A 12,523-nucleotide genomic window follows, 5' to 3' on the forward strand; every position below is an offset into this window, starting at 1 on the left:
CAGGTTATAAAAGTGATGTTGTGTGTTACAACTTTAAGCTCGAGGCTGCCTCTTCATAATGTACCAGCTGGCTCTTCTGTACAGCCAAAGCATCCAATGTACAGCATTTACTAAATGTTAAGAAAGTTAAAGATAAAATACAAAATATTAAGGGATTGATTTATTGAAACATGAATAAATAACAAGGATGGCATATGCCTACATTTATTTCAGCGGGAAGTTAACAGTGAAGTACCTTTAAGCCTGTCTGTACCATCTCTAAAAGCAAGAGACCTACATGTGCCATGGTTATGAACCTGGGAGCAGGCACTCCAGGCTGCTTCATCCTGTCACAAGACGTGCTGCTTCAGGAGGGGGTTTTTGAAAGTGACCTTCAAGCTCGAGTGTCCTTCCTGTAGGATCATTTCTATCAGTTTCTGATAGGAAGTCAATCACTCTGGGACATTCAAGCTACAGGCACAATGGCTTCAGGTCACAGCAGAACTTCCCTTCCAGCACAAGCTTTGTTCAAACCTGAGTTTTCAGTACATCTCATGCCAAAACTCACCCTCTGAGTGTTAGAGCAGTCTTCAAAGAGGTTCTGATCGTTTTAATTTTTAATTCAGCTTTACAAGAAGGAAATCAGAAGAGGGAAAGAGTAACTTAAAAAAAGCCCCTGTACTTAACTAAATACAAGATTAAAATTGCTCTGGTAAAACAAACATTAAATTCTGTGATTACATTTTTATACAGTATAGCTTGTATGAAAAATGTTTTCCAAACTATAAAAGATTTTCAGGAAGGACAAAAAATAACTTTCCTCAAGAATTACTTATAATACATAGTCCAGGTGGAGAATGAAAGCACGTCTATAACATGGTGAAATTTCTGAAGATTCAGATCTTAAGGATGGGTTATGTTACGATGTAACTCTTTATAGCAAATGAATCTCTTAGTTTTCTGTCAAATCTAATGTTAATGCATTTCCATTTTCCAGAGATTTAGACAATTTATATATTAATTCATTTTAAAACTATGTGTAAAGCATGCTTTAATCAAGCAAACTTCACAGGTTCTAACTCCATCTGTATATTGGTTAATAAATACTCTGTGAAAAACAAAAAAAAGAATCAGCACCAAAATTAGCTGAAAAGTTTTGTTTTGAAAGGAAGTAGAGGGATAAGAGAGAAAGAAATACCAGAACGGATATTTTTCCTAATGTGAGTTGGGCAAAGTCCATAACAGCCTAGGGCTAGATTAAATCTTATTTTAATTTGACATAAACTGACAATTAAAAACTTACAGTGCACTGAGGTTTTTAAAATCTTAGAGACACAGTTACAGAGCTGCTTTCAGCTCCTTTTAAAGCACCTTGTGCCTAAACTATGTATTTCAGTGAAAACAAGCTTTTATCCAAGTTAAAAATATAAGGTGCAGCCTCTTTAGATGGATCCTTTGTACCGCACACGGTTTCCAAACCTATATTTGACAGTCCCTCTGTCATTAATGGCTTTAACTCACAAGACATCTATCAATTCCCAAATCTTCTTAATGACCTTAAAGGATAAATGAAAGATGCAACTTCTTTTCTGACCAATTGACACGGAAACTTGCCCCACACTGGTTTAGCAGCAAAAATAACCAGTTGAATTCCTCAGAGCTATACTGCATTTTTCCAACAGCTTACAAAGTATTGAATTCATAGTTTATTAGTGCTTTCATCTAAGCATATGTAACCCTGTGGAAAAACAGGCAGGGATGTTGTGACCGTAAAATTTTTTCTCTATTAAAGTGACAGTTCTATATATTTTCACTTACTCTTTTACAAAGATGATATTCTCTTCATCATTTGAGATCAGCAAGACCAGTAATTACTGAAGGCCCATCCGCAAGCACATTCCAAAATAATTAATGTTCATATGGGTTTGAGGATGGAATTATTAAATTTACTTTATTTGTAACCTAGGAGCTGTGAATCATTCAAGTTTCAATATTGTTAGTCCTTAAATGTTGAGCTCAAAGGTAGTACAAAATATTACTATAACAGAAGGAACGTCATCCCAGATCCTGAGATTCTATGAGAATTCAGAATTCCTTCGCTTTCCAGGGCAATCTTCTAGCAGTCTTTAAGCAAAGTCATGACTTCTCAATTCAGTTTTCTAGAAGAGGAACCAAATAAATTAGTTTAATGTGCCTTCACATATGAGATGATTTTTCATTCATCATCTAAATAAAAAAAAACCCAATCCATTAAAGTGATGCGTGATGTGAATGACTCCCAACTCATTAAAGTACAACGCTGCTTCAAGATTCCTGGAAACTCACCCCCTTAACTTACAAAACAAGCTGCAAGTTTATAGAACTGGCACAACTTGCACCGGGAAGTACAAAATACCACTAAGAATTCTGAACTGCAGATGAAATTCTTCAGAGTGGTGCCCCTGGCTCAGCAGATCAACACTAACGAGCTGGTTTTCCAATGACTCCAGAAAATGTGCAACCAGAATGTTCTAAAATCATGAGCTGAATCTACGTTCTAAAAATCTCTGAGCATACCACATATAAAGTCAAATTAATCGATACTTTCCTACGCTGAGAAACTTTCAAGGCAAAGAAAACTATACATGTCCCCTCCTAGAGTTCCCAGCTAACGGAAAGCACTTCTGAGCTTCCAGAATTTCTTGTTGCGCGTTTGGCTTGAGTTCTTGGGACTGAAACTGGCACCTTCCCATCGTAACCACACCAAGGGCTCTGCTGTACCATCCAATTCTTCACAGCCCTGAGCCACATACAATGGAACGCTGAGCAAGTTGTCTCGAAAGAAAAAACTCAAAGAAACAGGATTTATCAAACCAATTAGCCTGGTATCCTCACAGCCCTGAGCCACATACAATGGAACACTGAGCAAGACGTCTTGAAAGAAAGAACTCAAAGAAACAGGATTTATCAAACCAATTATTTTCAAGCTCCCTGATAATGACCTGATGGTTCAGATACATGGTCAAAGCCTTATCAAGAGCGCAGCCTTGGATTCCTCTTACGCACACAGGCAGTATTTTACCTCCTGTCTAAATAACAAGATGTACTGTGTATTGCTTTAAACCGATGAAACGCAGTACATACACCCCATGGAATGCGTGTCTTTACCTTCGCTTTCTCTGAAGATACACATGTACCAACCACTGGGCAATAAATGGCCAGACAACAGCAAACGCTAAAACACCAGGAGAAATTTCAAAGGGCCACCATGATGGTTTCTAAGGAAAACAAAACCAAACAAAATCTAGTCAGCAATCTGTATGCACGTATTGAATACCACATAAGCATTTCTCAATCACTTCAAATGCTGCAGTGTCAAAGTAGAAAATACTGGTAAAACAAACAAAAAAGGATTAATCTATCAAATAACTTCTTCAGACAGAGATTATTTTTTATCTCCTAGTCAAGTGAGAGATGATCAGAAAAGCGCATACTAAGAGCTAGATATAAAACATTCATCTCATTTTCTGTCACTATTCACACTGCTTTTTACAAACAGAAAAGAAAAAATATTTTACCTTGTCAGAGGAGGCAGTCTGATAATTTGACTGTAGTGTTGCAGATTTTGCCTTTAAATACAAACAAAAGCTGGTGAGTAAAATAAAAGGAAACCGCAATTAAATTGTTTCTACTTCACAAAATAAGAATATGGAGTTTTTCATCTTGTGAAGGCTTTGCAATCTGTATATATGAAATTTAAGGAACAGAATCATCCCCACGCAACCCCCTTTCATCACTTCACTTTCAACTTGCCTCTCATGTTTCCATTACTCTTTACAGCATTTTTATTACATCTCGGTGTGTTAAAAAATTAATTAGTATCACTTACTGGACCTCTTTACGAGGCCTCCCTGTCCAGCTTATCATTGGAACTTTCTCAACTCTGCTCCAGTCCCTGCAGTTGCAACACAGAGTAGAAATCCCAGCAGCTTAATTTGCATGATTACATGACACCAGTCTATAGAAAGGCCAAAAGCCCTGTTTTAGCCTGCCCTGAGCTATAGCTACAGGCATGTCTAACAGCATAAAGGGAAGAGAATACTCTCTTCCAAACCTTTCAGGCAATCCAGAAAATGAGAAGTACCAGAAACTTTTCAAGACTATTTCCATACACTGTTGTGCTTCCACAAAAACAAAGCAGTCGGTTTTCTAGGTCTTTCTTAATTTATGTAAGTGTGAAACAGCAGCTTCTGTTTCTCTGCAGGTAAGGGTAGCAAGCGCAGCAGGAACTGCTGGGGAAGAATCTTTTATTGTTTCTTCATATATTGCTCAGGCAAAAAAAGAAAATCAATCTGTACCCAAACATCAGATTCTTGAGTAGCTGTGATGGAGCGAAATCACGGTTTTAATAAATCCTTTTCCCTGGCTGCCTTAGATTTGGAGTATGTGCACCCCACAGGGTACTACTTGTACAGTTCTCATTCTAAGGTAGATCAAAATACATCAGCAACTCAAACAAAACCAAACATTTTTAGGTCCAGCCATATTCACAGCATATTCTATTCTTCCAAATATACAGTATTTCCATTGAAACAGAAGGAAAAAGAAACATTACATCAATAAATATCTACACTTGCTTAAGACTTCTTTTGCCTTTCTTGTACACATGATGTGAAAATCCAAGACAGCTGGGTTACTTAATGGAGAAAATGCTATGAAGAATCAGTCTTCTGCTAACTGAAAAATGGAATCAGAAGTTCTGCCTGCAAACTTTTACCAGTCTGGAAGATTAAGACAATTTCTAACTTCCTTTGAAAATCCTTTGAGACCTACTGATGCAGAAATTATCTGGGACCTTGTATTACTAGCATTAACTATGGAATCTCTGTATAGCGACCGTGTAATGTATTCGTAACAATGGCTAAGTCTGATTACAAATCAGTAAATGTATGGTTAATTTCTAGGTCAAAAATGCATGTTTTGGTTTACATGTACAAGAGTCCTGAACTGTGTTCCTGAGTGTAGGTACCAATAAGAAATTTTAAGTTGGAATAAACTACAGAATATAACTGAAATGTCTTTACGGTTTAAGAAAATACTGACGGATTTTTTAATCTGAAAAAGCATATAAATATCCAAGGAAATTTTTAAAGAGTAATCAGATAACGTCAGTGAATAATACCTGTGAGGCTGTAACCGCCTCCAGCATGTGCAGCCTCTGGAGGACGTTCTGCATGTCTTCTTGCAACCGCATCAGCACCACGGCAATCTGCTCGTTGAGGCTGCCCCTGGGTCCTCTGTCCGATCCCCAGCGCTCTCCGTCCCCTCCACTGCCCATCTGGCCACCTTGAGAGCCATCTCCCAGAGGCTGAAGCCTATGCCCTGTGTTGAGGGAGAAGAAATAGATACATAAACCACAGAATGGGCTACCAACTCTACTGAAAATGATTAATTCTAACTGTTCAGTTCTCTCCCTCCCAAACTGAGTGTTGTACTCCTCATCGCAGGCTACATTCAGACAGTTGAAAAGCAGTTAGAGGTCACCACAACATCATTTGAGATGTTTGTTTCCCTACAGCTTCCGTGTGACAGTATCATTCAAGGTCCTAGAACTGCATAAACATTTAGCAAAAAAATCATTCATTCACATTCAGTCAAGTTCAGCAGTCAAGGCTGCCCTAGCAACAAGAAAGTAAGATCTGCCTTATTACCAAGGGTACGGGTGTTTTAAGTTTGGTGCAGTCTCCAGCTGGAAAACAAAGAAAACTGGAATAGAGTGATGAGAAAAGATAATTATTTGAAACCAATACTGCTCTTAAACTATCTACAGCCAGCCCATCATGTTCCTGCCTGCAAGCAGCAAACATAAGTAAAATAAGAAGAGAAGGGGAGATGGTTAAACTATAATATGTTCTTCATAATAGTTTTCGACGTAAATGTTATATTTGGATTTTCTTTTTAATTTTTGCATCTGATCACATCTAGATGCCATGCAAAAGGCATGCTATATGTAAATAAAATACTTTCTGATTTTTTTTTAGTACAAGAAAAATAAACTTTATCCTTGACATTACAGATCGTACCACCGGAATATAGTACTGCTCCTCGGTGACAGTATTAGAAGTATCACAGAATTAAAAAGAGCAGAGGTCCAACATAAATTGAACATTTGGACTAACGTGTGATTAAGAATCATAATCAGTATCAGAATCACTCCAAGGTGTGGCTAATACTCCAATTATACAGAAAACAATACGTCACTTAGACCTTCCCAAGATGTTCCATGGTTTCAAGTAAGACACCACAGAGCTACAAATGCGCATGCATTTCAAAACAAATAACTCGTAAATACACTCTTCTCACCCATAGACAGGTTCTGAAGATTACAATTCTAAAAAGACAGATGCCATAAACAGCAGCTGGAGTTTAAGGTAAGCCAAAACAGAAGAAGCCAATATGCTTATACAAGACCTTCACAGCACAACAAAATCCTCTTGTAGTACTTATTATGAATGAAATAAATACTCTGAAGACAAAACTGATTGCTACCTACTGTAACTATAATTCTGTTATCTATTTTTATTGTGAAGGACAGAAGCACTATATGGCATGACCATCTTACTGGACAATGCTGACAAATGCTTCTCACTTGTCAGTAACTTATGGCAGTCAGGAGAGTGGGGAAAACAAAAGCAGCATGCACAGTACCTCTCCCTCTTCTGACATTGTAAAAATCTGCTTTTTCTCCACCTTTCTTCTCCTTGTGAGGGCCTCCATTACTGGCTTTGCCATCTTCTCCTCCACACTTGACTTCGCCTTGCTCTTGAGCTGCTCCCTCTACTGTATCTCCAGGTTGGAGACTCCTAGAAGTCATGCAAGTGTTCCTTGGAAAATCCGTATTTTCTAACAGAAGACTGTGATCTACATCCAAGAAATGGGATGAATGCTTTAAAGATCCTTTAGCTGATGTGATGTTCTCCAAGGGCTACAAATTAACATTAGCAAGTAATTAAATTCTGTAAAATGTGACAGTTAACCAATAAAAAGGAAGAAGCATCATCTCTACTTTCACTTTAAGAAAATAGTTTGCCCAGAATTAATACTTTTCTTTTAACAGAACCGATAGAATCATAGAATGGTGAGAGTTGGAAGGGACCTTAAAGATCATAGAGTTCCAACCCCCTGCCCTGGGCAGGGACACCTCCCACCAGACCAGGTTGCTCAAAGCCCCATCCAGCCTGGCCTTGAACCCCTCCAGGGATGGGGCATCCACAACTTCCCTGGGCAACCTGTTCCAGTGCCTCACCACCCTCACAGCAAAGAATTTTTTCCTAGTATCTAATCTAAATCTCCCCACTTTCAATTTGAAACGATCACCCCTCATCCTATCACTACACTCCCTGATAAAGAGTCCCTCCCCAGCTCTCCTGTAGGCCCCTGTTTTCATCTAGAATGTGCTTACTATTGTCTAAATGTCCTTTTCAAATTGAAAAGGCATTTGAGGCAAATATTCTCAAAAGAGCAATACCACCTGGCATTACTTTAGGCATTTCCAACATACAGTAATACCCAATAATCTCTAAAATAGAACATTTAAGATCTGAAAATGTTTGCTTTTCCCTTGTAAAATTGGCTTTGCTTCCTAGACAGTGAAGTGGTGTCCCCACTCGGATCTGAGAGCCACACTGTCAGCAGTCAGGTGCCAGGAGCACCCTCGAGTAGGCAGCGTTTACGCTCACGGCAAAGACATCACCTTGTTTATTATCAACCTGTTCCAAACAGCTGGGCCGCACCCTGTACCTCTCACCAAACAAAAGAAAGGCACAGTGTCCCATCAACCTCTCACTCAAAATCCGTGCTGCAGGAAGATACTGATACTGGTCAGGTCACAATTACATGTCCTGAAACAGGACTGCCCTAAGGTGGCTCAAGCAACTCTTTGTTCAGTGCAAGGACAAGCACTTGCACAAGTATATGCTGAAGCCGACGGGGGACCTCAGCTGAAAAATAACTCCATGAAGAAACCAAAATAACCAAAAAGAGGGGTTAAAGAAATGGAAACTGCTGCCAAAATGCTGTTTGTCAAATACCAGTTCATAAACCCCGATCATCAGAACTGAAGACTGTGTCTGTTACATCTTTCCCAATAAAAAGCTGTATTTAATTCTTTAAACGAACCTCTTCTACTTTTAATTGATCCATCTGTAGTTCTACTTGTATATTTATTTACATATACCTGAACATTTGTTATTTTGTTCAAAACTAGAACTTTTCTCATGCAGGTTGGGAAATTCTGACAAATTATCCACCCACTTCAATTAAAGAATCTCAAACAAGCTTGAACAATACACAAGATGATTGGGAAATCACCTAGATAAGAGACCTTGCAGCACTTCTACCAGATCACCTTTCCCAACGTGCTTCATTACTGGCTAAAATTTTGATTTGCTAAAAGGAATTCTCTAGGATCCTCAAGAAACAGCTAGTCAAGAGAATGATGCAATATTCAAGTGCTTACTAGTCTTTCTGATCCCATGCATTATTCATCTATTCTTCCCAAACGAGGTGTTTGAGTACAATCTACAAAGCCCACACTTAGCCAGATCTCTGAAGGAGGCCCAAGCCTGTAAGTCAACTAACACAATGAGCAGGAGTACAAATTCAGTCAAAAGTTCAAGTGCTTACTAGTCTTTCTGACCCCATGTTATCATTCATCTATTCTTCCCCAGAATCAGGAAACCAGGTGTTTGAGTACAATCTACAAAGTCCACACTTAGCCCGATCTCTGAAGGAGGCCCAAGCCAGTAAGTGAACTAAGACAATGAGCAGGAGTACAAATTCAGTCAAAATTAAGCTGGCACAGTTAGTGCCCACCTTTTATATCAAAGTCAGAGATGTACATTGAGCTGAACAGAATACAAAAGAAGCCAGAATTCATTGTCATCTCCAAGTCAGAGATGTACATTGGAGCTGAAGAGAGTACAAAAGAAGCCAGAATTCATTGTCATCTCCCACTTTTTTTAGACCTAAGCCACTTTTCAGGCCTTCACTTAACCTACAGGCCATCTGCCAAGGCTCGCTCTTAATTTTTTTTAAGAAACAAATACAGGATTCATCAGGCCAGAAGAAGAGCACACAAAAAGCTCATTGTGACAAAGACACCCTCTTAGAAGTGTCTTAGAGATAGCTGGATTCTGGTCCCTACATGAGGGAGAGACCATTTGTGAACACAGCCCCACTTAACCTACAGGCCACCTGCCAAGGGTCGCTCTTAATTTTTTTTAAGAAACAAATGCAGGATTCATCAGGCCAGAAGGGCACACAAAAAGCTCATTGTGACAAAGACACCCTCTTAGAAGTGTCTTAGAGATAGCTGGATTCTGGTCCCTACATGAGGGAGAGACCATTTGTGAACACAGCCTTTAGTTTCTTTATACTGTTTTTGACAGCTGTTTCTTTGCAATGTTGTTGTCGATACTTTCCCCTCACATAAATTCTCTGGGGGCAAAAATTTCAAGGCTTTTAGGTCACTACTAACCAAGTGGTGAAAGAACAACAAGAATAACAACGAAAAACAGTAGTCCAAATAGGAGACAGGTATGCATGAGCTTATCCATTCACTTCTGCATGTCCAGGTTCACCTGACAGATAGGAGGCAAAACTTTCAAGGCTTTTAGGTCACTAGTAACCAAGTGGTGAAAAGACCAACAACAAGAAGAGCAAAAAACAGTAGTCCAAACAGGAGACAGGTGTGCATGAGCTTCTCCATTCACCTCTGCATGTCCAGGTTCACCTGACAGATAGGAACCTACTTAAAAATAAGCCTAACAGTTTCAAAATACACCAAGGAATACTAAGCCTCTACCTCTTCTAGTCCAAGTTGCTCCATAGAGTCACAATAAACTTCACTGTCTGAATCACTGGTTAAGTGCTGAGTTGCTGAGAACTCCTCAGTATTCTCTTCATTTGCACCTGTACAGAAAGGAGACACACAGAGGTTTTTTAAATGTGAGCCAATCCTACGAAAGGGTAAAGCAGTGAGTTAAAATGTCTAGGTGAGCTTCAACTCATGCCCCTTTTATCTACAATTGTCATCCTAAAGTTAGATTCTGAATAACGAGGTTATATTAATCTAGGAATTATATAAAACTTTTACTAATGGGAAAACTATGCACTATATTGACATTTCTGCATTAGAAGTTGATAATTTTCATTTTACCTTGTTCATTCCACTCTCAAAGCTCAAAGTTATCTAGTAGTTTTAAAATTATATATTTAAGACATCAGTTTCAACAAACTGGTATCTATAATATGTTCAGCCTTTGAGAATGACAAATAAGGTATTAGCAATTTTCACTTCACTACGAATTAGCTTTCGAAGGCAAATAGTGGTTGCATAGGTGGTACAATGATTTTAAAAGAAAACAATTGTATTTCTGTGATTTTGGGCCTCTCTGACTCTGAATTCATCTTTCTTTCTTATTTTAAACTGGTATTAAATTTGATTATTTATGAGTATTCTTTCTTCAGGTTTCTACAACTGAAAGACACCATTGCTAGTCTCTGAATCCCAGGATTAAGCTTTCAAGGAAAGAAATATTTTCCATGAAAAACATGTGCAAATGAAAGCATGGTCTTGCAAGGACAATACCTTGGTGAGCATTGTTATTAGCTGTTTCTATGCTGGGCTCTGTTTTCTTTACTTCATCCTCTGGGTTCAAGCCATTCAGGGCAGATTTGGTCTGGACACCATTCTGCATCTCCGGGGTAAGGCCATCCGTGTAACAGCCATTAGCAACAATACTTCCCAAATCCTTAGCAGCTGCTGATTCTGGTTTCACATTCTTATAGTCTGTAAAAGAACAAGAAAACTTTGAAAATAGAAATGTACGCACCTAATAGCTCAAAACATATTTCTTCAAGTAGCTAACTTTCTAATGGACTATACATATAATGCATCTGCAGAACAAAATACATAAAAGATCCACATTTGCAGGGATTGTTCTGTTCTTGTAAAAAGTGTAAATATAAAATGTAATTTGCATAAAGAGCAGATGATATTTAAAATGTAAATAAGCAAATCCAAAGTAGGTCTCTGATAAATTAAATAATTATCCTAAAGTCCTTGGAGAAAAAAACCTGCATAGAATTCTAAACATGTTATTTCATTTTGTTTTCACTTGAAGCTGGTATTTCTCAAAACCCTTTATGGAACCCCTAATGGAATCTCACTGAAAGTTCTGGGTTTTTTTCTCTTCAGAGAAAAAAAGTTATTTTCAATTCTATTGTTACAGCCCCCACAGCCATTCACAGCTCTTACAAACAGCACTGGCAACAAAACCCCAAAACAATACAGGATATAGACTTTTAGCAAACCTACCGACAGAAGTTTCTAGCCCAGTCAGGAATTGCGTGGCGAAGCTCACGGATCTGTACTGGTTCTAAATCTGATAACCCAGGCTGAGAAAGTGCCGTTTTTAACAAGCACATCCACATGTATTTGCATCTAATTTTCCCTAAGAAGTAAAGCATTCATCATCCCTTGAGATTTACTGTCACTTAGCTGGTCAAGAATGACTTAGGAAGATACAATGGACCAAGTGGGGAAAACATACCCTTTCCATTTAGCTGCAGTTCTTTTTCCTCCTCTTCACGAAGCCCTTCTTCTTCTGATTCTGCTCCACTATCGCTACTTTCAGCTTTTCCATTCACAGCCTTTATATTTGGAGTGGAATTCATGACATTACTAAGGTCTAAGAAAAATTAAAAGCGGAAAAAAAGATGTATTTTAAAAGAAACAAACATACAACCCTCCCCGCCCCCCTGTTATGCGCAGTTCTAGGAGAGCATCTCCATATTAGAAGATGTATCAAATAATGCCAGCTTTATTTCTCTAAGCTTTTCTTTAATTGGTTTAATGCTTCTCTGTTGTGGCTCACCAGAGGGTGCCTGACTACTGGTGAGGAGGTTCTGGGATTCTGAGAAAGCTACTGGAAGGAGACAGCAGGCCACTTTCACTACCCAGGTCAGATCAAGGCTGTTACCCATAGTTATGGTGTAGCTGCAGTCATCTTTTATCTAAAACTGATGTGGCCACGTTCTTTTAAACCCAGAAGTCAGCGTTTTTATAGAAGTTCCCCTTTTGGCTGAAATGCTTCAAAACTGCTCTCAATTCAAAGGCAAATTTTGAAACATTCTATTTGATTATGTGAGCAACAGGATTCTGAAGATACTGTAAATATTGTACAATATCCCTGCAGTAACTTAGACAGATGCACAATGCGGTAAGAAGACTCAAGTTAACACAGGCCTTTATCTAGCAAAGGACATATGGACATACATTCTCTGATTGCAGTGAAAAAGATGATGAAATAAATACACTGAGCATTTGTTTGCATGTCTAATTACATAAATATTAAAAAAATACATATCTTAAAATAGATAAAACAATAAATCCTTGTTTTACACATCTTTGACCACTCTAAGGATTATAAACAATTTACTCTAACTGTACAAAGAATTGAAAGGTAAAGATTCTTAGAAAATACTGAGAGTTTAAGGGACG

General features: G+C 38.4%; 1 protein-coding gene across 2 annotated transcripts in view; it reads right to left on the reverse strand.

Moving 5' to 3' along the window:
* Positions 1-147: 147 nt before the first annotated feature.
* ACBD5 (acyl-CoA binding domain containing 5) overlaps positions 148-12,523 on the reverse strand; it is a 29,082-nt gene continuing 16,706 nt past the window's right edge. For both annotated transcript variants that reach the window (XM_014962063.1, XM_014962062.1), the window contains 8 exons: positions 11,574-11,711; positions 10,610-10,810; positions 9,824-9,930; positions 6,667-6,943; positions 5,141-5,340; positions 3,537-3,587; positions 3,127-3,236; positions 148-2,138 (listed from right to left, as the gene is read on the reverse strand). In XM_014962063.1, the coding sequence (XP_014817549.1) occupies positions 2,126-2,138; positions 3,127-3,236; positions 3,537-3,587; positions 5,141-5,340; positions 6,667-6,943; positions 9,824-9,930; positions 10,610-10,810; positions 11,574-11,711 (1,097 nt within the window). In that variant the 3' untranslated portion in view covers positions 148-2,125. The remainder of the gene's footprint in view (positions 2,139-3,126; positions 3,237-3,536; positions 3,588-5,140; positions 5,341-6,666; positions 6,944-9,823; positions 9,931-10,609; positions 10,811-11,573; positions 11,712-12,523) is intronic.

The sequence above is a fragment of the Calidris pugnax genome, unplaced genomic scaffold (assembly GCF_001431845.1).
Source record: "Calidris pugnax isolate Ruff unplaced genomic scaffold, ASM143184v1 scaffold1030, whole genome shotgun sequence".
Lineage (NCBI taxonomy): Eukaryota > Metazoa > Chordata > Aves > Charadriiformes > Scolopacidae > Calidris > Calidris pugnax.